The following is a 27,235-nucleotide window of genomic DNA, read 5'->3' as shown; positions in this document are numbered from 1 at the left end:
CTCTTTGGAGTGTTTCCTATACTGTCTCTCACACATGGGAATTATCTGTAAATCACAGTTTAAATTAAGGTTTTTTTTTTAATTTTAGAACTGCATTTTTCTTTTCCCTCTCTGTTCCTCAGCCTCTCATCACTATGCCCAGGCCTCCAGAGAGCAGGCCTCCAGTCTTTTTTCTGTTCACAGCTGTTATTTCCCAGCTGCCTACAGTCACTTCACAATGACTCACACTTCTTGAAGTATTGGCCCTAACACAGATGCCCAGACAGCAGCTGCAGTGGCAGCACACCCTCACCACAGCCGGCACCCACACTGAACTTAGTGTGGGAGACTCTCCCAGGAACAGGATCTGAAAAAAGGCAGTGAAGGCTTTTAAGCTGTAACTGTTCTGACCTGGGCACACCCCAGCAAGTTCACTGGCTCGCAACTTGATTCCAGTGGGATGACAGTTGCAGATGCGAGACCTGCCTGGCAAGGCAGCCGGCAAGGCAGCTGGCCACACTGCACCACAGCCCCCAGCTTGGATTAGGATCAGGAGCTTGACAACTCCTGGTTGCAATACACAATCTAACAGCCATTGGAGGAAAAAAAGGCCTCCTTAATGTACTTCATTTCTTTGCCCAGTAATAAGCTATTACATAGGGTAAATCTGATTTCTGCCTTCATCTCTGCACTGGGTCAAGGCAAAATAACTCTTTTTGCTTTTCTTCATAACTAGAATAAAAAAAAAACAAGAATTGAGCGGGTAATGGGAGGAAAGAACAAAGTAGAGGCATTTATGATGAAATAATACAGTTTGTCTACTTGAATCCATTTCTAGTGTAAACCTCTACTTACCCCATCTTCAACATTCTCCAGTAAAGCTAGAAATTTTTTTGTTCTTTTTCTCTTCTGATAACTTTCCCTCGACCCATCATATTACTGTCAGGCCTCTGAGCCCAAGCTAAGCCATCATATTCCCAGTGACCTGCACATATACATCCAGATGGCCTGAAGCAACTGAAGATCCACAAAAGAAGTGAAAATAGCCTTAACTGATGATATTCCACCATTGTGATTTGTTTCTGCCCTACCTTAAATGATCAATGTACTTTGTAATCTCCCCCACCCTTAAAAAGGTTCTTTATGATCTCCCCCACCCTTAAGAAGGTTCTTTGTAATTCTCCCCACCCTTGAGAATGTACTTTGTGAGATGCACCCCCTGCCCCCAAAACACTGCTCTTAACTCCACCGCCTATCCCAAAACCTATTAAGAACTAATAATAATCCCACCACCCTTTGCTGACTCTTTTCTGACTCAGCCCGCCTGCACCCAGGTGAAATAAACAGCCTTGTTGCTCACACAAAGCCTGTTTGGTGGTCTCTTCACACACACACGTGAGACAATTACTACTGCTAATTTTGAGAAAAAAGAAAAAATTTTTCAGAGGGAGAAAGGAAGATGCCTTTGCTTGTACCTCCTAAGAAAAAAAAAAAAAAGAAAAGAAAATTTCTTTGGGAAATTTAGAATTGAGCTCTCTCCTGGCAAAACAAATTTTTGTTACAGCTGTTTAAGAAGGAAACTGGCAGAAAATCAGAACTGGATGGCAAAGTGCTTTGTGATCCTCCTGCAGATTCCAGGGTTTCAGTATCACCTCCAGCCATGCTGATTTAACCAGACAGACAGACAGCACTATCACAAAACAGCACACCTGCAGCTTCCTTTCCTGGTAAGCAAATGGTCCTCTACACAGTCCTCTGCACTCATCTCTGCCTCCCAGCTCCCTATCCTATTCTTACTAAACCTGAGAAGGAACTATCACAAGGGCAGGTAGAGTCCAACAATTCTAAGCACACAGAGCTCAGTATAAAATTCTACAAAAAACAGGAACTGCTGATGCTCGACACAGCTGAAACCCAGCTGCCACCTGGGCCAGGGCCGGCCAGTTGCTGGGCCTCCACCCTAGGTGCTGCTGCACACCCTTCAGAGCACAGTTACTTCAGTAAAGTATTCCACAAAGTGTACATTTGAGAAAGTCTCTTCTCTTCTCTACCACCTTCCACTTCTCTCAAAAAAAAAAAAAAAAAAAGTGCACATTAAGATACTAGTTCAATACCATGGTGTGCCCACTATTAAAAAACACACAGTAGTCTGGAAAGTCATGCTAGAGTTTCCACAGCAACTGCACCATGGCTCAACTTGTAACAACAACCATTCCATTCCAAAATGCTTTAAGAGACTCTAGAAAAGAGAGAGAGAAGTCAAGTTACAATCCCGGGGGAGGAGAAAACACATCCTTGTTTTCATGTACTTGAAACATCAAAAATACTGTTTAAGTACATATTACACCATTAATAAATATTCCTGCCCCTAATTATCTAACGAACAGTAGATAACTCTGGAAACAGCTACTGATATTTCTTTTAGTTGGGAGGTTGGAGAAGAGGTTGGTTGGAAAAAACTATTAATATTTTAAAACAGAAATATGCTTTCTCAACAAAGCATATTCTCAACCAAGCATAAAAGGTTACTTCGGGTAATCCAATCAAGTCAGCAATTACAAGGCTCCATTTCAAGATGTAAAGTATCTTCTCTCCCTCTTTGAACTGGCTAATTCAAAGAGACCAACCTAGATGCCCCAGGCATTCATTCCCAAGGTGAGGGGAGGGATCTGTGCAGCTTCCCCTCCAAGAGGGGAAACAACTCCACCCCACTACCCCCGCCGCCCCCTGCACTGTGCTAGGGAGATTCTAAACAGAATGCCTTTTCATCAAACCACCAGAAACCGTTTTTAGTATTTCCCAAAAGAATTCCTCTATAAAACTGCCTACATCAAATAGATGGTGCTGGAAGAAAATCCAAATATAAAGAACAGCTATCCACATGGCTAAAATCAGGCAGGGGAGAGCTGGGATGGGAAGCAGGCAGGTGTCAGAAGGGACCCATTGCATGTCCCTTCTCTGAGACTCCAGCTCCACATATTTTCTGAGTCCCCATGTAAACTGGAGAACACACCTAGCCTTCCATGTCAATAGAACTTTATCTCTACTAGCCATGTATCTTATTCTAAAAACAAAAACACCAGTTTGGAGGCTAATCCTGTGTTCAGCCAGAACATCTCCAATCTACAGGAAGAAGTCTTCTCAGGGTTCTCCACATAACAGTCGGAATTTTCTCCCCTGCGTGGCACTGAAGGGAGCATATTACTAGATCTGCTAAGAGGGAGTCCAGTTATGTATTTCCCTATCAGTACTCAGCACATAAAAATAAAAGATCTACTGCAGAAGAGAGATAACCCCTTTTCTTTTATGCTTATTTTTGTAGAGACAGAGTCTCGTTATGTTGCCCAGGCTGGTCTTGAACTCCTGGCATCAAGCAAACCTCCTACCTTGGCCTCCCAAGTGTTGGGATTAACAGCATGAAACACCACACCCATCCTGCTCCTTTTCAATTGAGGAAAACAGAGTAGCCTGTGCCTCCCTTCACACCTTGAATTAAACAGCCTTGTGTCCTGTGTTGGCCACCTGGCAGGCAGGCTGGTCTGTAAGTCATGTCACCTTCTCACCACTTCACACACTAGTACCCAAATTCTGTGGTGGAGTAAAAAGACTTCCAGAAAAGTGGAGCAGACACCCAAGACACCAGTCTCCAAGAAGGAACCTCAAACATGGATAAGCATCCTGGCCATGGAGAAGGACCCCCTGGGCAGTCAAGCCAAGAGTTAGCAGCCAGACATGCAGTCCACAGCTTCCATGGCCCAGCAGGGAGCTATGACCTCACCATGCTCAAGAGGGACATCCAAAATGCCACCCTCACTTTCAAAGTGCCTTTAGCTGTCTTACTCAAGCACACATGGTTAAAAAGCAAGAACTTTATAAAATGTGGAAAGAAACCATGTGAGAAACCCAATCAGCTCACGCTTTCAAGTCAGTTGGGTTCTCAAAGTTCATTTGTACATTTGCTTGGAACTTAAAATGCATTTCTGCAGTGAGTCTGCTACAAGCCTACGCTATAAGGGACTGACATACCAAGCTGAAAGGCCAGGAAAGCAAGCACGGCGTATGTCTGATTCTTCACAGGCGCAGCTCTGTCAGGCAAGACAGGCCTTATCCCTTCCCAGGCTCCACCAGTTCTCAAGCTAAACCCCTTCTCAGAATAACTTGGGAATATCTTACCCTCACAAACGTGGTCTGGTTAAACTAAATAAAAATTCAGCATATTTTCAGTGATTTTAAAGGAAGAAACATGTAAGGGTATTTTATGTGCAAATTTACTTAACTGGTCACTTTCCAGTTTTTTGTTTTGTTTTTAGACAAAAACTGTGCATTTTGTAAAATGCAAGGAGAGCCCCACTAAGAGCAGTTAGCAAAACTTACAGCCTTAGGAGTTTGAATTACACAACGACATCTAGAGAACCATATGGCAAATGATTTCTACCACTGGTAACTTGGCAATGCCCTAATCACACACAGAGCTGTTGGTCCCAGCAGTCAAAACATAGGAACTGGACCAGCCGGACACATAAATGACCCCAAGGAGTGACCAAACCATGGGGCTCCACGGCCATAACAAAAGGACCTGAGAGGATTAGCACAGGCTGCAGTTCTGAATCTCCGCCATGCAAAAGGGCACGTGTTGGTCACTTCCGAGGAACACAACCTGTATCTATATCATGTTCACCAAGGACCCTGCTGGCTTTTAAGCCACTTCCATGTCTCTGGCAAAATGCATCAGTCCTCTGAGAAGATCACAATATCACATCTGTCCCCATACTCACTGCAGAGAATGGAGGGCCAGCTCTGCCCACAGTCGGGGCCCTAGGCTCCAGGGGGTGGCTCTCATGCAGCAGAGGGGACCTCCATTGGCTTCCTGGTCATGCTCCTTGATCATGTGGCTTTGCTCTCAGCCTCCACGGGCTACCCAGGAAGCCCAGCTACTACCCTCCCTGCTGCCTCCATCCACACCCACTCCACATGGATGAGGGTGTTGCTCCTCCAGCACTGCTCAGAGAACAGAGTCTGGTCTCACTGTGCCTCCCCTTCCCTCGGCCCTGGAAGCAAGCACATCACCAGAGGGGGAAGTCCTGCCTATACTTGCGCCAGCGGTCCTCTGGGAATCCTCACTCAAGATTAGCAACTGGCATTTTAAGGTCCTCTCTTTAATCCACCTAAGGATCAAAATGAGAAACTGGAAGGACAGCAGAGGAAAAGGACATACATGCATCCAGGCAGGAGGGATGCAGCAGCCCACACACAGCTGGGGCCATTTCTGATAGAGCTCCATAATTCTGGAATCTCCTGGGATGGTTCAGACATAACTCAAGCACTGCCAGCATTGCCGCTCCTGGCCCAAGTTCTTAGTCTTTGGTCCCAGGGACAGGGTTCATTTGGTGCCCTGCATACAAGGCTGACCTGACCCTAGAAGAAGTGTCATTCTCTCCCACCACCAATGTTGTGTCTCTCCCCTACCTCCTAGAACTCCTCCTCCCCAATGCAGGGCCAAAGAGGGAAATGGTGTCCCCAATCAATGACTAATTCTGCCCTCCAAAGTAACTGAGTACCTCTAAGGTAGGGTCTGTGACAAGCCACCTCCCAGAGATAAGGGGGGAAGGAAGCAAGAGCTAGCCCCTTAGGATCCCAAAGGTACAATATTTGCTGCTGAATAATTATAAAGGTTAGGGAACTTAGTGGAAGGATTTCAGGCACTGTGCTAAATATAACGACGTGGGGTAAATAGGTTTGAAGGGAGGAACCACTAGAGACACCACTGCTGCCTGCACAGGGCCGGCTACCAGAACAACTTCGACACTTCCATTTTGTTTCCACTTTTCTTCTGAATACAAAGGTTTCCTACTAGCTCCAAGTCTGTTTAATGCATGTGTTTTGCACAGAAGTCCACACAGCCGTAGCAGAGGGACCCCAGCTCTGGGAAGAACAGGGCTATGTGGTAAAGTGTGGGGTCCAAGGGGCACCTGGAGCTGCCACGTGAGCAGTGCTAAGAACCTGCTCCCTCTGAGCCAGCCCCAGAATTGTAACAGGCAGAAAAATTGATCTGACTCCAGTGCTTTGAATTTTCCTTACCCAACTGGAGATGGGATTATAACCCTTTGTAATTGGAATCCTAGAAACCAGAGCTTAGAGGAATCCTGCAAGCCAGACAAGGCTGCCTGAACAGTCTGGGCCTCCAGATCCTGCCTTGGGAGCCTCACAGGGAGAGCACGAAGAGGACTGCAGGGGCATTGGGACACAGCACTCAACAACTCAAGCACCTCCAGCGACTGCTCCCATGCTGCAGGGGAGGAGTGCCTGGCCCAGCAGGAATCCTCTTTTCTCATGGGAAGCGTCCCTGAGGCCTAGATGAAACCATCCGGACCTCCTCACCAGCCCTTGGGGCAAGGCTGGAGCACTCTCTCCCCACCATGGCCTTGCCAGATGCAAGAACCCGCAACAGAGAAATGGTTCATTTCAGAGTCAGTGGGAATATCGGGGCACCCTGGCCCATTAACGGTACCAGAGAGGCGGCATAACATTCAATTACGGAGGGCCAAGAAGGAGGGCTCATTCTCCAATCTGCAGATGCTCAGGCTGGCTGCCCCCCACCCCACCTTCTTGCGGCATCTGCCTCTTACAACTCAGCTGCGGGGTGGGGAGCAGAGAACAGATGGGGAGGTGAAACTCCAGTCGGCCTGTCTGGTGAGTGTTTTGGGAAGGTGTGAGAATGAAATGACCTGTTGAGAGAAAGCTTTTAAAATAATTATAGCTTTCCATACTCCAGACTCTCTCAACTAGTTTCTACACTGTGATCCCCCAATCCTACCACCATGAGTATAAAGAACTGAACCCAATTTTGACAAACGATCTTCACTGCTTCACACACTACAAATCAAGCACCTGCTATGTGCAAAACGCCATGCTGGGGACGACAGGATGAAAGAGCCAGTCAGGATCCCAGCCCTCTGGAGCCCACCATTCACAGAGGCAAACAGAGGGAGCCACCACAGCATAACACAGTAACATGCACACTGAGACAGACCCAAAGCCTCTCTCGGGGGCCCTATGCACCCCACAACAGCCGCACACTGGGCCAGCTGGGGGTGCTGTAAAACCTCCGCAAAGGGTGAGTGCTGCCCCCATCCCCAGGAGCCACTGGAGAGGCCCAGCCCTAAACCCAGCCTCAGAGATGCACCCAGGACAGCTGAAGGTGAGGGTGTGTCCTTTCAACTGAAAAAAGACAGTGCACAGGACCTAAAAGTAACACACAACCAGGCGCTGACAGCGTCTCTCTCTTACCAAACTTTAGTCGGACTGTTCTGAAGGCTCTTCCAAAATGGACCTCCACCTTTGGCCCTCCATATCCTTCTTTGCACCCCCTGACTTTGGCAAAAGCCCTGCTAAGTCGGTTTAGCTGCATTGCCCCCCTCCTCAACATCTGATCACCCTCCATATCTGATGTGTTCCTCGTCCTCTACTGTCCCCCACAACCCCCCAGGTGACATCTGATTCTCCTGGCTTATCCTCAGCAAGAATCCTCGTTGGGTCAGTTGAGCTAGAATCCCCCTGACCCCTGAGGTTTCCTCTAGTAATTTCCATACAATGACCTTCGCACTGCTCCTTGGCTCTGAATTCCCAGTGGCCCACACTGCACTTGGCATTGAGCCTGTTTTATACTGGAATCTCTCCTCCCCTACTGCAATAGTTTTCCTGAGTAAAATCTGTTTTTACCACCTTAACTACTACCCAGCTCTGGTTTTTTTCTCTAACAATGCAACAACACATAGTTTTTCCCGAGGAAGCCAGTACTATTAGCCGTCACTTTCTGGTAAAAACTTCTTAACTGTTAGTAACCCGGGTAGTGAAACCGCAGGGAGAAGACTGACGGAGTTACCTGTCTGAGTCACCTTCAAGGGAGCACACTACATAGGAAAGTGAGGAGGATAAACTAGAACTATTACTTTATTTTTTTTTTTTTTTTTTTTTTTTTTTTTGAGACGGAGTCTCGCTCTGTCGCCCAGGCTAGAGTGCAGTGGCGCAATCTCGGCTCACTGCAAGCTCCGCCTCCCGGGTTCACGCCATTCTCCTGCCTCAGCCTCTCCGAGTAGCTATTAAAGCAAACAAGGCTGCTTCATAATACTTCCAGCTTTCTTCTTCAACTCCAAATTTTTAATTCCTATTGCGGGACGGGGGAGGGTGGGAAGAACATGTGGAGAATGGATGTGAAGTTTCCAAAGAGAAGCCCTCAGTGAGTTTTTACAATACTCCCATTTAATTTTCCAAGGCACAGACTCACAGTATTCAGAAGGAGAGGGCCTGTGATGAAACATTTTCTCCTCTGCTTTCAGCCACTGGGGTCACCTAAACAGGAGAATATGGTGTGGTCACCAAGGCCCTTCAAAACAGAGGCTAAGTAAGGAATGAAAAACATGCCCCAAAAACAAAACAAACAAAAATCTTGAACTAAAAGGCACAAGATGTCAGAGATATTTTAAATATTAACAAGTGTCTATGCGACAGCATACCAAAAGACCAGTCTGGCTGAGAACCAACTCAGTGTGAAAGCCATGAAGTGCCACCCTGCACCCCTGACCGGTCCAAACAATGCCCTGAAGCCGGCCGTGTGACCCATACACTTCAACTTCAGATAGGATCTTAAGCCAATCAACCTAACCCCCCTTGTCCCCATCATGAGTCTTTTAAACAAATGTGAGTTGCTCAAGTCTGCAATCAAATGAATGCTTTTATTAAACAATTTAAATCACAATTACGAGGCTTTTCACAGCGTGAAATTCTTTTAAAGAAAAATGCACATGTTAATTGAATCAAGGCAGTTTGGGCAGTTCTTGTATTTCAGCATTTTCACCATTAACCTATCCTTATAAGTTATCTCCACCAGCCTTCTCAAAGTGCAGGCAATTAACTAAAGCTTTAAATTAGGAGTGGAGAAATAAGAAAACAGCCAGATGGTCTCTATGAGGAAGACTTGGGCATTACCACAGCCACAAGGCCATTTCTAGCCACAGCTCCACACCTCTTGGAGAAGGCTGTTTCCCAGCAGTGGTTACAGGAGGGGAAACATGAGTTGCACGGAGCACTGGAGAGTGAAGAACGAGTCCACTGAACCAAACACTGGCAAAGAAATGCTCAACTCACTCCTGCTGTCCAGTCACATCCCTGTCTCTGGACAAACTGCATTCTTTTTTGCTGTTGTTTCATTTCTTTTTTTTATACAGATTAAAAGCCTAGATTTGTAAACTTTTTTGTTTTTTTAGAGACAGGGACTCGCTATGTTGCCAGGCTGGTCTCAAACTCCTGGCTCCAAGCAATCCTCTGGAGTGGCTAGAACTACAGGTGCGTGCCACCGTGCCCACACACTGCTTTAACAGTCCACACAAAGCCATCTGCCCTTTCCCTCCTGATGATACTCATCCAATGATGCCTTCGCCATGCACTAAAAGCCTGGAGAAAATGGCCTGGAAATCTACCGAATGCAAACAAGCTCTAAAGCCACAGCCCACCTAGTGAGCTGCCTCTTCACAGAGAATGGCTGGAAGCCAGAGAAGGGAAAAGATGTAAGGAAAAACACAAGGGAGGCAAAACGAGCTGCAGGAGGCCTTCAGGTCAACACCAGCCTTTACACAGAGTCTCCAGGAACAACCTGTGAGCAAGGCAGGTGTCCCTACAACAGGGTGGAAGGGAAAGTGGAAGATGAATTTAAAAAGGAAACACAGGAGTACTAAATGCCACCAATTTGCATTGGTTCACAGACATGCCTTCCCAAATAGTAACCAGGCCACGATTTCTGAGTCAATAAAAAACACACGACACCACTCAGGACAATGATAACAAAAAGCCCAGGACAGCAAGGTTTGAGAAAACACTGTTATTTGATTGCCTCGTCTTTCCTCAAGTCAATTCAATTCATCATATACTTACAAGAGCGTCTCTCTACTAGATCTGTGTAAAAGAAAAAATTACTCTGACGCTTATTAAAATGGTGAGGAAGACTTTCCCAGGACTACTGTGATAGATGCTAAGACTATCCTAATAGGGGAAGGAGACGGAGCTCAACTCAGAAAACAGGGCAGCTGGGGACTTAGCACCAATGCACAGAGGGAGCAGCGTCAGTGGATGGAAAATAACTCACAGGAGACAGCAAGGGGAGGGGGATTCTTGCTGAACATAGGCCAGGGGAGGAGAGCTCAAGGGTGGGAGGTTGTAGCTAAACTGACTTAGCAGAGCTATACAGGCTGAAGACAGGACCCAAAAAAAAGGCCTGGTCAAAAAGTGGACTCGAAGGAGCCTGAGTAACATCTGGTCAAGGAGATAGTCATTGTCATCCGGGCTAGGCTCTGTAATGACCACAACTAAAGTCCTCCTAGCCGCTCCGTCTCAAACCTTCCCACCAGTCCTGTCACCTGGTCATGTCACTTCTCCACTCCCAACTCTGAGGTGACTGTACAGCTCTGAGGACTGGCCTGGCATTCAAGGCCCAGCTCCCCAGCTGACCCTCTCCTCTGCTTTCAGCCGGTGGGGTCACCTAAACACATCCCACACTTCACTTCCCCACCACTAGAATGTTCTCAGTGCCATCTGGCCATCTGTCAAAATCCTTACTCCCTTCAAGATCTGGGTCTAATTCCAATGCCTCTGAAGCTTTCTCAGATACCCCAGCAGGACTGGACCTCCTCATCCTCAGTGAGTCCACAGGACATTCTCTCTGTACCAGTAACTAGATTATTTTTTTAATAGCATTTAGTCCTATTTGAACTATGAGCTCCTGAAGGACAGGAAGCCTGGCCTGGGTCACTCTACATCCTTCACAACACCCAGAACAGTGCCTTCCTCTGGTCTTTATGTTCTCAACTTCACGGAGGACATTCTTTCCTCCTTTGCCATAAAAATAAAAATTTCTTTCAAATGAGTTAATAAAACTCCACAAACTTAAAACTAATAGTTGTTTATCTATCAGGAATATTAAGTATGAAATGGATGATTCCCACTATACGCAGCAGGAAAAAAATATAAAAAGAGTTCCTATCTTGAAAGATCTTGTAGTTACATATCTTCTAAATTTTCTGCAATAAACATATATTCCTTTTACAAACATATGTTCCTTTTATAATGACATAAAATGTCATTTTGAAAACATTTTAATGGAACAAATAATAGATGTTATAGGAATTTAGAGAAGGCTGCGATTCCTGTGACTAGGAACAAGCAATGAGACAGTCATAGGAGAAGTGAGGCCAGCACTAGCCAGGCCATGAAGGGTGGCAGATAAAAACAGAAGGAAGAGGGAAGAAGAGGAGGAACGGTAGCAGAGGGGGGAGTAGAATCACAAAGTGACAGTTATGGCTACCACTGACTGAGAACCTGCTTGATCCCAGGCTCGTCCCAAGCACGAGCTTATCTATCCTTGCCACCATCCAGTAAGGCAGGTACTATCATTCCCATGTTAAAGATCAGAAAACTAAAAACTAGGGTAATGTTAAATATGGTGAACCCCAAGTTTCTCTTCAAAGAATCAGTATGTCAGTAGGTTCAGCTATCTTATTCTTTGATTCTCCATTTTAAAGTTTAACTTCCTGGTTCTCATCGCCCACTTGCTTCTAGGTTCAGTAAACAACTTTCTCGCCAGCCCTAATCAGTAGTTCACATCTGTTCTCCTGGTCATCTGTTCTGTCCTGAATCATTCTGGTCATCTGCTTTGAACTGAGTCACCCTTGGTCACCTGCTCTGACCTAAGTCACCTTTAGTTATCTGTTCCTAACTGTCCTTCCCGCCAAACTAGTCACCCCGCCACTCCACCTCATACCCCTGACCTCTTTAAAATAGCCAATCAGAATTGGCTTAAACTGTGTGGTCCAACCCTAGCCAATAGGGGAACAACATAGCAGTAGGGGCTACCTGCGTCAGGAATAAGAACCCCTGCCCCTCCCCTGTCCAGGTGTGCTCTCGCCATTGTTCCATCTGCAATGAGCACCCTTTCCACAGAAAGTAAAAATTGCCTTGCTGAGAGAATTAAATTTATGTTCGAGTGCTATTTCTTTGCAGCACTGGGGAACAAGCATTTCTAACAGTAACTTGCCCAAAGTCACACATCTCATCCATCTAGTAAGTGGTGTAGTCTGTGCTCTTTCCACTTTAAGAATATTTCAACTGGGTTCCGTGTTCCCAGAGGGATTCCTGGACACTTGGCCTCAGGCCCCAACTCAGCAGGGCCCTGGGTTCCCACTCATCTTCAACCTCAGCAATTCCACTTTAATTCATGTTATGTATCTTATTTACATGTCACTAAAAATAATAATAATAATACAGGAGTTCCATGACTTCCCAAACTAAACAACAGTTTGAAAACCACCACCCTATGCCATATTGCCAACTACAAAGGCATCTCTGGCGGCTGAGCTGGGGATTACTGAGGGAAGAAGAGGCCTGCCCTGCACGTAGGCTGGGAAGCAGAGGGAAATGAGACTGCAACTCTAAGGCCGAGAAAGTTCCAAGGCACTGAAGTAAGGGAGAGGTAAGGGAGCCCTTTTATCAGGTGACAACTGTCAGTCATTGGTTCACACCAAAACCAAATCTGTAGGCACATCCTCAAAGGAGCCAGTATTTAACAAAAAACTTAAGAAAATCTGTTGTTTTCTTTAGGGCTAGCTTTGATATAAAAAATTTCAAATACCAAAATAAACATAACAGATATGCAGCTCTATTTTAAAACCACCTGAATGTGTGCCAATCTTGCAAAAGAACATGGGTTTCCTCAGCATCCTGATCCTGGGATGGAAATACCGTCTGCTGGCACACCAGGCATCCTGGGCAACTATTTTGGGGTGTTTTGCCATCCTAGGTTTGCTTCCTACTAATTAATCATTGCAAGGCATTTAGACAAGGTCAAAACTAATTGACAAGAATTTATCTGTACTCAGCCACAAGTGCATGGGATAAAGCAAGATCAAATTGTGCTACTGTGCTGATTTAATTCGTATGCTGTATTTTGTACAAATATAATCTGATAGTTCTCTCATTTTGAAAGTATAATCCTTAAAAGCAACCCAATGAAGGCTTGGTAGGAGATTTTCCTCATTTTCCATTTACTAAACACTGAGATGATTTATGACCAAGTAATACTCTGTTTAGCAGAGAGCAGTCTTCAGATACATAGGCAATAATTCACTTTGTTCATTTTGTTCTATGCTCATGACCAATATCAGACGATGCCTTTATGAGAGAAGGCAACAATAACACATTCTTATTGCATACCCAAGTTTTCTTCCAAGCATGAAGAATTGAACTTGGCGTTTCACAGTTTTATGGAAGTCAACATAAAAGGGTTTTTGAGTTCTCACTACTTTAAGAGTCACAGGCCGGGCGCGGTGGCTCACGCTTGTAATCCCAGCACTTTGGGAGGCCGAGGCGGGCGGATCACGAGGTCAGGAGATCGAGACCAAGGTGAAACCTCGTCTCTACTAAAAATACAAAAAATTAGCCGGGCGTGGTGGTGGACGCCTGTAGTCCCAGCTACTCGGAGAGGCTGAGGCAGGAGAATGGCGTGAACCCGGGAGGCGGAGCTTGCAGTGAGCCGAGATCGCGCCACTACACTCCAGCCTGGGTGAAAGAGCGAGACTCCGTCTCAAAAAAAAAAAAAAAAAAAGAGTCACAATTCTCAGCTGGGTGTGGTGGCTCATGCTTGTAATCCCAGCACTTTGGGAGGCCAAGGTGGGCGGATCACGAGGTCAGGGGTTCAAGACCAGACTTGCCAACACGGTAAAACCCGTCTCTACTAAAAATATAAAAATTAGCTGGGCATGGTGGCAGGCGCCTGTAATCCCAGCTACTTGGGAGGCTGAGGCAGAAGAACTGCTTGAACCCAGGAGGCGGAGGTTGCAGCGAGCCAAGATCATACCACTGCACTCCAGCCTGGTGACAGAGCTAGACTCCGTCTCAAAAAAAAAAAAAAAAAAAAGAAAAGCTGGCCGGGCGCAGTGGCTCATGCTTGTAATCCCAGCACTTTGGGAGGCCGAGGCGGGTGGATCACGAGGTCAGGAGATCGAGACCACGGTGAAACCCCGTCTCTACTAAAAATACAAAAAATTAGCCGGGCGTGGTGGCGGGCGCCTGTAGTCCCAGCTACTCGGAGAGGCTGAGGCAGGAGAATGGTGTGAACCCGGGAGGCGGAGCTTGCAGTGAGCTGAGATTGCGCCACTGCACTCCAGCCTGGGCGACAGAGCGAGACTCCGTCTCAAAAAAAAAAAGAAAAGCCCAGTTTTCTATTTCTTAGTTTGTTCATAAGTAAAATCAGGGAGTTGAAAGAGTTCCCTTTAGCTCAGCAAACACTTACTAAGCACCATATATGTACACCAGGGGCTGTAGTAATGCCAGGATTCAAAGATGAAACGAACAGTGCCTGACCTTGAGAAGTCTGTAAAATGTGGTAGACTGTAGTAGTAGTAGTAGTAGTAGTAGTAGTAGTAGTAGTAGCAGCAGCAGCAGCAGCAGCAGTAGTAGCAGTAGTAGCAGTAGTAGTAGTAGCAGCAATAAAATATATATAAACAGACAACTTCTAATATAATCTGATATAGATGAGGATTCTAAGGAAACACAGAAAAAGAGCCTGCCGTAGGCAGAATAACGTCCCCAAAGATGTCCACATCCTAATCCCTGGAACCTGCAATCTTACATGGCAAAGGGGAATTAAGGTTGCAGATGGAATTAAAGTTGCTAATCCACTGACTTTAAAACAGATGTTCCTGGTATTATCTGGGTGAGCCTAAAGTAATCTCCTTAAAAGTGAAAGAAGAAGGCAGAAGAGAAAGGGATGTGCTGACAGAAGTACACTCCAGACATGCTAGGCCACTAACTTTGGAAACAGGAGGGGGCCATGAGCCAAGGAACGCAGGCAACCTCTAGACACTGGAAAAGGCAAGGAAACAGATTCTCCCTGAGAGCCTCCAGAGGACCTCAGCACTACCAGCCCTTTGATTTTAGCCTAGTGATACCCAGGTCAGACTTCTAAACTAGAGAAGTATAAGATAACGCATTTGTATTGTTTTAAGCCAGAAAGTGCATAGTAATTTGTTGTGGCAGCAGCAGAAAATGAACACAGAGCCTTTCCTTTGGAAAATGCAATTATTTATATGTCAAAAGAGAAAATGCAATTATTTATATGTCAAAAGAGAAAATGCAATTATTTATATGTCAAGAGAAAATGCAATTATTTATATGTCAAAAGAGAATATTCATTCCATCAGCCACACCCAACAAGGAGAGGAAGCTCATTAAACCTAAAGCTGGGTGTGAAAATGCGAATGTCGAGTGGTATATAGCCATCATGTGACACTAAGTTTCTAGCGCCTGCTCCCAGAACATCTTTCATAGACTCACCAGTCAACAGAGCTGTGATGTGGGAGACAAACTACTCGCCAATACAAGGCCATAACTATTCATACAGAAACTGCAGTGCCACCTAGCACTTCTGTGCCACATATATAAGTGTTCATCTGGGCCTTCTGAGATGTCTGCTCTCAGACAATCTATTTTGTTTCAGCCTTTGTCAACCGACACTCTACAAATACAGCCTACCTATATACTCTACAAATACACTCTCCAAATACAAATGGAGCACAACATTTAAATGTGATTCCAGGAAAAGCTGCAGAAGACAGCCCACCCCTGGCCTGGGGCCACAGCATCTCCTTCTCTAGAACTGCTCTCCAGGAGTCAAATATAGCCCCACAGTTACCTGTCAGGCCACATTCTGAAATGATAAAGGAACATGAAAACACACAAAGGGGCTGCTTCCTCCTGGACACTGGCCCAGCATTTGTTCACTTACTTGAGATGACTCAACTAAATCATCTCAAGTAAGCGAACGTGCACAAAGGCAGCAGAACTAAGGCCAGAGGGGAAGGGCCACACCTAATTTGGCTGTTTCCAGGAAAGCTGTGCTTCAGTATGGAATCCTACAGCTGTGTTCAGAATCCACCAATGATCTGTAACTTTAAATATTCTTACGTGGATCTTGGCAGTGAGTTCACTCAGGAAGAAAATGCTTAATTCTACATGCTATACATTAACTACTAAATGTATTTACACAAAACCCAAACATTTATCTTGCTTTATAAAATACACTTAGAAAACTCCCCACAGTAAGTTTTTAAATAACAAGCAAACTGTATGTGCATGAGCACTTTTCAGAATACATGCACACCTGCACACTCCCCTCCTCCCTTTCGTGGATTCCTTTCCTTTCTTTACCCACCTCTTCTTGGCATTATCCCCTGGCATCCTCCCTTGTATATCTATCTGATCAATCGACAGTTTGGAAGCCATTCTTCCCACCATCCTTCTCCCACATCTGCCCCACACAGAACACGGAGCAGGCAGTCTCATGGCAGCCCAGAGCTCACTGCTGTCCAGCTGTGGAGCAGCCTCCTCTGCATTTCTATCCAGAAGGGGCAGAACCCTGAAGCCTCAGAACCACCATCGTCACCAGGCATTCTTATGGGAGCTCCCGAAACCCCTCAGCAAGCTACATGGGGAAGGAACTCAGCATCCTGAGGAGGAAAAGGACTATCTCACTGGCAGTAACTTTTTTAAAGCAATCAATCATAAGTTTTGGTGTTTTCCTTTGTTCATAAGTTAATCAAAGAGGAGTGGGAGATTTTTTCCTGTGTATTTTTTAAGTCAGTCTCATTTCCCTCCCATAAAAAGTTCAGAATAGATTTACCTCTAGAATAAAAGGACAGTGGAATTCCTCTCAGTAGTGTAGTATGTTGGCAGCTCAGGGGGAGCATAAAATGGTACTAGCTATGTTTTGGCCCAACAGCAGAAAATCACTGAAGGGCCCACTGGTGTTCACTGAAGAATGTGAACGTGCACAAAGACAGCACTGCATTTGGGCCACTGCCAGCTTTTCTCCCAACACTTTCAGAGAATTGTGCCATCCCCCACCCCTCCATAAAAACCAAACAACAAACAAAAAAACAAGTTTTCCTAAAGACCTTCGTTATTAAAAAAATCAATGAAGGAATCTTGACATATCTAAAGAATGCACTTTCCACACAGAATCAATCCTACAAAAATAACAATATACTGTAAATGCCTCATTTGAAGATTAGTTCCCAGAAAACCTCCAAGTTCCTTCAACTCTGTCAATATTGGAAGGCCGTACATTGCAAGATGCGCTCACACAAGTCAGCACCATGTGGACTCCGAGTCCATTTAAGTCATCAGTTTAGGGAAACCTGCATTCTCATATTGTAAATGCCAATAATAAAGTATAGTATTTTTATGATGGAAACTGACATAATGGGATACTGCTTATACACAATAAACTTTAAAGCTCCAAACAACAAATACTCCCTTAGACTCAGCCACTACCAAAGAACAATCAAGTCTAACTTTGGATATCAGAGGCCCCTTCCTCACCTGTCATCTTCTAAGAGCCAGGATGCATAGCTCTCTTAAGAGAGACCTGCAGGACGAGAAAAGCTGCCATGCTTTACCGGGAAATCCCTTTCCACTCTGGACCTGCCTTTTCTCTAGCACCAAGGTTAATGGGAGCTAAGGATAAAAAAGGTTCCACAGACTCTGACACAATGCAAAGATTTTAAAAAGGTAAATTCACAGACTGTGATGTACGACTTCTCGACAAGCCGGCCCCAAGTTAAGCATCCCTAGATCACTAGCTCTCTTCTACAGGAACGTGACACAAATTTTTGGCTAAGTCTAATGGAATTACATATCCAGAGGTCCAAAAGTGCACCCTATTCCTATCCCTCTGTTTCCCATTTCAATCAGATTGCTGGGGGAAAAAAAAAAAGAAAGACAAAAGAGCAAGACACTTAAAACATGAGAAGCGCTAGGACAGATACGTAGTGAAATTCAGAGCTCACATATGCTTATGGTAAATTCTGTTTTTGTGCTCAATGAAATCCCCAAGATGATGCTGACCTTTTCTCTTTCAAGAGGCTGAGCAAAAGGCCAGTGTCACTCCTCACCAAAATAACTAAATATCTCATTCGTGGAAGAGGAGATCACGAAGTTCTCATTTATGGAAGGCACCCCAAGACTGGACAGTTCTGATGACGCACACTGCAAAGTGCAACTGGGTTTTAAAACTTTCTTATCTATTATTAGGAAGATTACAGTGAAACTCAATTTCACATGTTTTAAAGAAATATCAGGTATTGGTAAGAATATGGGGCAACTGGAATATTCTCACCCTTTGCTGCTGGGAGTATACACTGGCATAACCACTTTGGAAAACTGTGGACAAAGCATTCCACGTGTTAATTAAAATTTTCAGGTACCAAATGATATTATGCCTCAAGTTTAGTTTTTAACTTTAAACACAAATAAAAACTAAAGTGGTCACACAGGGATCATAATCACTGAACTAACTTCATTTACCTGAATCACCTATTTAGTACAGGAGTACCACAGGAGTTGGAAATACAAACGATGTACAATCAATCCTTTATTGCTGGCAAACGGGGAGGGAGACCACTCGCATCTCCCTGCTCCGGGCTAATCACCTTCTGAAAATTAGGGCTAAAAAGGATAAACAATAAGAGTATGACAATTTGAATTCACATATTGCTATACTTGAGATTTAATAGTATCAAATTACAATAATGACAGATACAGGTAACCAGATTATGAGCCACTATCGATTCTCAATCTGTCGATAGCTGTTATGTACCTGGATCTCTGCTACTATCTTTCTGCCACAATCACTATAAAATACAGATAAGCTCAATCCATATGGTGGGAACAAAGGCTATAGATTTGACGTTGTGCATTAATCTGAGCTCCTAGAGAAGACTGCCTTTAGCTGAAGTGGTGCCCAAAAGGAACTCATCAGTCACCTGGGCACCGGCAGGAACTTCCTGAGGCAAATGTGGGTGTGGACCTATGGCAGAAATTAGATAACCCTACTAAGGCATCAATTGAGGAGCCAACAGAATTCTCAGAGGGCAGGCCTGCTGCCTCAGAAGCCCACGGAAGCATTTTTTGAGGAAAGCTCTTCCCACAAACCTAAACTGAAAGGGTCCCGGGGCACCTTGTCCCTGGGGGAGAAGGACAGGCAAACTATGTGCCCAGGACTGGCCTGGAGTCATCTCCACACATGAGTGTGTAGACCCAGATGGACTCACCCTATGTGAATCATGATGTGTACTCACCCCACCCCTCCACTGCAGGGCCACTCGAAAGCCAAGTAGCTGTGAAAGGAAAACAAAAACTTGGGACGCCAATTCACTATGTCAAAAGGAGAAATATTAAGCTGAAAGCCGAGTCATGCAAGATGCTGCCTTTCCTTTTGTTCCTGTGTAGATAGCTACCGATAAAACGTTAAGTATCTCCACAGGTATCTACTCTATGTTCATCTTATCTAGGTAAAGTGTTGATTTACTGAGTTCCAGAGGAATACGTAACTGACTATTCCCCTACCTGCTCCTTTTCTCTTGCAACACGTGGATTCAGTAATACCCTACCTTCTTTCCCCTTCAGCCTGCTTTTCCCCTTTAAATATTGATGCCCTCAAAATCATCTTTGGAGAAAAGCACAGACTATAAACTGCTTGTGTGATGCCATGTTTTTTAAATCCCCGTCATTGTCCTTAATCTTGGCAAAATAAACTTCTAAACTGATTGCGACCTGTCTCAAATACTTTTGGGTTTACATAGCTATTCTGCTAAAAATGTGAAGGGGAAGGAAACCCTCCTTTAATCAGAATTTATGGTGAGGGAGTTGTAATTGTTTCCCAGTGTGCTGTCTGTGAAACATCATCAGAAAATGTGTTTAACAGAACATTTCATAGTTAAGTTTAGGAAATGTTACTTTATACATATATATATATATATGTATTTTCTTACTCTCATTCCCCACAATGCATAATACAATTTACCATTTACCATATAAAGTGCTTAGAGTAGTGCAGGAAAGAAACCTGCTTTACTCTAAGCCAGGTTTTTCCCAATCTTAGTTGATAAATCTTTTTTCTACCTAAAAGAACTGTCCCCAATCTAGCTTGATCTTAAAAATCATCTAGGACTATTATGTTAAAACAGGATTCCCCGATCCCTGTATCAAAAACTTTAAGGCAGGGGTCGGGTAGCTTAACAGGCACATGAGGTGACACGATCAGAACAGTTGAGAAAATATTGACAAGCTAACATTTGGCCAGAAATACTTTCTTCTTTTGAAAATGTTTCAGGCTAGGCATGAGGGCTCACGCCTGTAATCCCAACACTTTGGGAGGCCAAGGCAGGCAGATCACCTGAGGTCAGGAGTTTGAGACCAGCCTGACCAATATGGTGAAACTCTGTCTCTACTAAAAATACAAAAATTAGCTGAGCGTGGTGGCAGATGCCTGTAATCCCAGCTACTTGGGAGGCCGAGGCAGGAGAATTGCTTGAACCCGGGAGGCGGAGGTTGCAGTGAGCCGAGATTGTGCCACTGCACTCCAGTCTGGGCAACAGAGCAAAACACCATCTTAAAAAAAAAAAAAAATGTTGCTAAATGTTTCTAGTTCAATTTCCTAGTTTACTAAGTTTCATACGCTGAATACTGATTCAGGGTCATTATTCTAAGCATTGTTATCCATTTACAGTCACCCCTAGGTCATCTGCAGGCGACTGGTATTTGGACAAACACCAAAATATGTGCACGCTCAAGTCTCACAGTCGGAGCTGTAGAATCCACAGATACAGAAAAAGGCAATTCTTGGTCACGAAGGTTTTGCATCCCGAAATATGGGGTTTTCCATCCAGTTCAACTGAAAACAATCCACATATAAGTGGACTAATGTGGCTCAGACCCAAGGTGTTCAGGGTCAACTGTGTAGTACTAAGGGTACAAAGAGTGTAGTATGGTTGATTCTCTACTGGTCATGAGTATATCACAGGAGCAGGCTGTTTGTTTTTTTACCTTTTGGATTTTATTTTCACTAAGTTACTCATAATAATAACAACAATTATAACTACTGAGCTCTTAAATGCACTGTCTCCCATAGTTTTCACAACCTTATGAGAAAAGTACTGCTGTTATTTTTCCCATTTTGAGGAAATGAAGAAGCCAGCCATGCAAGTTTAAGTAACTTGCCCTAAGTCAGTGTCTCAAGCTCAGCACTACTGGACAACTGGGCCCGGTAATTCTTTACTGGAGGGGTAGAGGGGCTGTCCTGTGTACCACAGGACAGTTAGCAGGAGTCATGACTTCACCCACAAGATGCTAATAGCGGCCCCCGTCCGCCCCCGTCCAGCGGTGATAACTAAAATGTCTCCAGACCTTGCCAAATGTGCCCTGGGGGCAAAATCAACAGAGAAGCACTGTTCTAAGTGATGCTGGAGATTAGAGAAGCCAGGGCTCTGGCTGAGGTCTTAACCACTGCAAAAGCGCCACGGCCGCCTCCCAAGAGAAGGCACCAAGCCCCCTTTGCATGCTCCAAGCAAAGGAGCCGGCAGGAGCTCTTGCCTCTGTCACACACACAGTCTGTCAGCACTGCAGACAGGCCTGAAGCTTGACAAATATCAAAGTGAGATAAAGCTGTACCAAGTGCCAGCAATTTCTGACACACAGTAATCCTTCAATACAAGAAATGCCTTGTGTAACTTTCTTCCTATCCTAACAGTTACAGTTGCACATATGAAAGATTCTCAATCTCCTCACTTAAAAACGAATCATAGAAAAAGCCTTCGCCTACAACGGCATATCCAACACATTAGACACCCAAGAAGGATTATTTTTTAACACACCCTCCATGTATGAAAAAAATTATTTTCAGTAATAGTTATGTAAAAATCAGTAACTATTATTTTCTTGATTTGTTCTTTAGGTTTTAAAACAACTGTCTTAAATGTGATAAATTTTAATTTTACAGATATTATTTTTGCACTTAACAAGCAAAAATATTACACCTCATGGTTTGCATTCTGTTTCACTGTTTTAATTTTTAAGGACTCTTGGACAAAAACTCCAAGTGATCACACAGAGTGACAATTATAGTCATCAGTAACACTATCATTTATTTCAAATCTACTATTTAAAAACAGATATACGTAATACTACAGGGTTAAATACACAAGACTGTCCTAAGCAAGCTTTCTGAACAATTCTAAAGTCTTAAGAAGTTACTCTGGAAATCAATGCAAGCAGCTGAATCCTCGTGTGTTTAGGGCTAACTATATAACCAGGATTGTCAGATTTAACCTCCATGTTGCATACAGTATCTTTTTTTTTTTTTTTTTTTTTTTGAGACAGAGTCTCACTCTGTCACCCAGACTGGAGTGCAATGGCACGATCTCAGATCACCGCAACCTCCACCTCCCAGGTTCAAGCAATTCTCCTGTTTCAGCCCACCCCCTCCAGTAGCTGGGATTACAGGCATGTGCCACCACGTCCAGCTGATTTTTTGTATCTTTAGTAGAAACGGGGTTTCACCATGTTGGCCAGGCTGGTCTCAAACTTCTGACCTCAGGTGATCCACCCACCTCGGCCTCCCAAAGTGCTGGGATTACAGGCATGAGCCATGGCGCTCGGCCTACAGTATCTATTAAAGGCTAAGTACTCAAGAAGTACTCATTTGAAGCTTACATATATATTATTAAAACTCAATAAAGCAATTATTTAGAACACCAACAAAAGATTTTGGGGGAAAGAATATCACCGACATTGTTTAGAACTGTAGGCAAAGTTCTAGACATTTAGACTTTACAGGCAGACTTCTGGATGCTTTTATTACTGTTATTAAATCCTCCACAGACAATGCACCCCTCATCACCGGCACTGGAGCAGACCACTCCCAGCACCCCAGCCTTCGGATGCCGCTGTCTGCCTATCAGAGTTAAAATGGTACTTGGACACTTCAAGCCCAGAAAGTCAGTTGCAAAAGAATCAAAAGAATAAAGGAAAGAGAAAAGCCATAGAAAATCACAATGAAAGAAACAATGAAGGAGTGAGATCTCTTGATTCCACTTCTAGCCTGACCTCAGCTGACTGTGTATGTCAGGCAAACTTTAAAACTTCTCCAGGCAGTGCTGCAGAAAGGGTGAAAGTCACAGGCAGCTGGCTGCGGACTGGGAGACCCCAGGCAAGGTTCTTAATCTCTCTGGGCCTGTCAGTTTTCTCATCTTCAAGAGAGGAAATATATTTGTATCTACCCCCAAGAGGCTATTGGGAGGTGATAAAAGTAAAGCATGTGAAGTGCTCTATATGTGATAGTTGTACCTGGGCAATACCTCAAAATTACTAAATCTGGGTGAAATACAGAGACTCATTGTACTATTATCTTTAATTCTGTATAGTTTTGAAACTTTTTTAAATAAATGTTTGAAGTTAGTTATTATCAGGTTCCTTAAATACAACACATAAAAGAAATAATCACCTCCAAGGTCTCTTTGGGCTCTAAAACTCTCTGATATATTCCACACTGGAAGGAGAGGATTCCCAGGTGGAAATCAGGAGTGGGAGAGAAAGGGAAAGACATTAGAGAAATAAGCTGTGACCACCAGTCACCTCCTCAAGTAATCATCCATAATCTATGTTTCACACATAAATGCTTCAATGATTGGACACTGAGCTGACTTCAAGCATTCATTACAAAATACAAACCAAAATGGGACCAGCACTTCCAGATCCAAGCTCTCGGGGATCTAAGCCTGGTACCTGGCAGCCTCCTTAACCCTGTATCTGTTGGAGTTCAAGTCCTACTCACTTCCAAAACAACATCTTCCAAGTGTAATCTAACCAATATCTGGGACAGTGTTCCAAGTCCAAACATTCGAATCACAAAGTAGTCCTCCCATACAAACTGTTGACTAGTTCACATTTTTTTACTGCGCTATGTGGAATGCTTCATATGACAGCTTGGGACTGATGAGTACTAAAATTCCTGGAGATGACGGCTATGTTTCTCCTCCTTGTGTGGTAAAATGGGATTTCAAAGCCTCCAATAGACGGCTCCATCATCTGTTGGCCCAGCTAAGTTTCCTCCCAACAACTCTCAGGGTAAAAGGAAAGAAGGGGTAGGGGGCAGATAAAGGCAAAGGCAAGCAAGAGAGAATTCTCAGTAAAAGCAAGCAACACCCCTGCATTCAGGGCCTTCCTGCACCACGTTATCTGCTTTTCCCACAAGCTTCACTTTGTTCCCAATAGGCCAACATTCTAAATCAGCTAAAACACATCACTTCGTCACCAGGAGGAAATGTGGAGTTCCAGGATATGCAGAGCTGTGATCATGCAGACTTCAGCTAAGTCAACAAGTTCTGCCAGTGGCTCACTCAATCACTTCCCTCGCTGGTTCTAAGTCTTGAACTTAGAATCAAATTGCTACTTGCTAGATCCCTTGAGAAAAGATGTCATTTCCTGTAATACAGAGTCTGGCTCCATTTCTGACATCTGACTGCTGTTTTCAGGCCCCACCACTCCCCACCTTCCCCTTCTGCCCCCATCTGGGCAAGCTGATAAGAAAGCCTGGGGCCCCCTCCTTTGGCACTTGCAGGAAGTTCAAACCATCCAGGTCCAGGGGGGCAGGGAAGGAAGCCCTCGACCAGCCCCAAACCCTAATCATGTAAAAGCCAAGCCAGTCTCCTTTCCCTGCTCTCTCAAGACACTTTTGGACCCGAGAGCCTGCCTGCTCTCCCCCAAAAGCTTTACTATGTGAATAATCAACCTTTTCTTACTCTCTGGGTACATCGTGAGGTCTCATCAGGCTGACACATGAACCAAACTTTGTGTGGGTCCATCCCACCTCTGTACAGTGGCAACAGCATTTCCCAAAGTAAAAGACCCTGCATACTCCTTTCGACCTTCATCCAAAAATGCATTGGTGCATCAACTCCACCAGTGTCTCCCTTGACTCTGGCCATGAGAAACCTCTGTCTCAGCTTCTCACCAATAAAGCAAGCCTAGTGCAGTTGCAAACAAACCAGCATAAGTTAGGAAGCAGAGGCTCAGGACAGGTGCCCATTCCACCCCTAACTAACCAGATGACTCTAGACAATTCCACTGCCATTTCTGGGTCTCATTTCCCTCACCTACGGAAGAAGTATAACAGTACACCCTCTGTGCCTAACTAGTAAGATCATAGTAAGGATTGAACGGGGCAGCACTCTGCAAGCCATCCTGACCCACACATATTCTAACTACCCCAGCACGTCCCGGGCTCCATCTCCCTCGCCCAACACTCAGCTCTGCTCTTCTACTGTCCTTCAAGCTCCGTGCTCAAACAGAAAAACCCTCCTAACTTTTCTCAACACACATACACCCCACCCTAGCCAAAAAAGCAACCACCGAGGGCTCCGGTAACCTCTTCTAGGAAGTCACCCATGTAGACAACTTAGCACCAGCACTCTATTCTCACAAAGTCTCCCAAAAAATCCTTTTTTCTTTTATATAGTAAAACAGTCAAGATCACACCCGCTAAAGCCAACCAAAAAGACACAGGCTCTCATCACACAGAAGTCAGAATTCTGGAAAACTCATACCTACCACCATGAGCTTGAAAGCTTACCAATAATTAAGACTTCTGAGGAGGTCAGGGATGATATTAGCAAATGTGATTTTAGACAGAATAATGAAATGAGTCAATATTTGGAAGATCTGCATAACTTAGTGAACCAATACTTTTCCAAGTGACAAAGCATGATGACACAAAATCTTGCATGTGGTAAAAGGTCCATTTAAAGTATAAGACAGATCAATAAACTTTAATATAAATGATTTCAGATTCCACAGTGCAACTAACCTTTAATAAATTACCATTTGTCACATTTTGAGGTAGTGTCAAAGAATATCCACATTATCTTAAAAGTCTATAAAACAATACTTTCTTTTCCAATCACATCTGTGTAAGGCTGAATTTTCTTCATATACTTTCACAAAGCAACACAGCAGAAAAGACTGACACAGAAGCACATACGAGGTTCTTGCTGCCTCCTACTAACCAGACATTAAAGATATAATAGAAATGTAAGGTAATGCTACTCTTCTCACTTAATTTTTTGTTTTGAAGATTTTTTAAAATAAAAATGTATGTTAACATATAATGGTTACATTATAATGTTATTTTAAAAATTAGCATACTTTAATTACAAGTTTTAATTTCTAATATGATAAATATCTACAGACATAAAAATTCTTCTCTACAATTTCTGTTATTGAGATGTAACTCACACGCCATCAAATTCACCACTTAAATATGTACAGTCATGCTTGCTTAATGACAGGGATATGTTCTGAGAAATGTATTGTTAGGTAATCTTGTTGCTGTGCAAACGTCATAGAGTGTACTTACACAAACCTAGATAGTCATAGCCTACTTCACACTTGGTTATATGGGACAGCCTGTGGTTCGTAGGCTACAAATCTGTACAACATGTTAATGCCCTGAATATTACAGGCAACTGTAACACAATGCTAAGTACTTGTGCATCTAAACATAGAAAAGGTACAGTAAACACATGGTATAAAAGATTAAAAATGGTACACCTGCATAGGGTACCAATCATGCATGGAGCTTGCAGGACTGGAAGTTGCTCTAGGTCAGTCGGCAAGTGAGTGCTGAGTGAATGTGAAGGCTGAGGACATTACTGTACACTACTATCAACTGTATAAACACTGTACACTTAGGCTACACTAAATATATATTTTTTAAAAAAGTAATTATACTATGACATTACGGCAACACTCGGTGATAGGAATTTTTCAGTTCCATTATAATATTATGGGACCACCATTGCATATGCAGTCAATCCTTGACCAAAACATCATTATGTGGTACCTAACTGTACAATTTAGTGGTTTTTAGTACATTCATAAAGTTGTACAATCATCACTGCTATGTAATTCCAAAACATTTTCATTACCCTAAAAACAAACCCCAAATCCTTTAGCAGTCACTCCCATCCTCTTCTCTCCCCATCTCTGGCAACTACTAACTTACTTCCTGTCTCTATTAGATTTCCCTGTTCTGGACATTTCATGTAAGTGAAATTGTAATATATGTAGCTTTTTATGACTGGCTTCTTTCACCTACCATAATGTTTTAAAGGCTCACCCACGTTGTATCAGGTATCACTACTTCCCTCCTTTTAACAGCTAAATAATACAGGCTGAGCATCCCTCATCTGAAATGCTTAGGACCAGAAATGTTCTGGATTAAAGGCTTTTTCGGATTTGGGAACATGTGCATTATATGCTTATCAGCTGGCCATCCCTAATACAAAAGTCCAAAATCTGAAATGCTCCAATGAGCGTC

General features: G+C 43.9%; 1 protein-coding gene across 5 annotated transcripts in view; it reads right to left on the bottom strand.

Annotated features, from left to right (window-relative positions):
* Positions 1 to 27,235, bottom strand: part of CCNY (cyclin Y) — a 299,400-nt gene that overhangs the window by 148,217 nt on the left and 123,948 nt on the right. The window contains exon 2 of one of the 5 annotated variants that reach the window (XM_055275152.2): positions 8,264 to 8,328. The exons of the other annotated variants lie outside the window; for them this stretch is intronic. Within the exon in view, the coding sequence (XP_055131127.1) occupies positions 8,264 to 8,297 (34 nt within the window). The 5' untranslated portion in view covers positions 8,298 to 8,328. The remainder of the gene's footprint in view (positions 1 to 8,263; positions 8,329 to 27,235) is intronic. 5 annotated transcript variants of the gene reach the window in all.

Source organism: Symphalangus syndactylus, chromosome 4 (genome assembly GCF_028878055.3).
Source record: "Symphalangus syndactylus isolate Jambi chromosome 4, NHGRI_mSymSyn1-v2.1_pri, whole genome shotgun sequence".
NCBI lineage: Eukaryota > Metazoa > Chordata > Mammalia > Primates > Hylobatidae > Symphalangus > Symphalangus syndactylus.
Note: the sequence above shows the minus strand (reverse complement) of the source record. Positions and strands in the feature narration are given on the sequence as shown.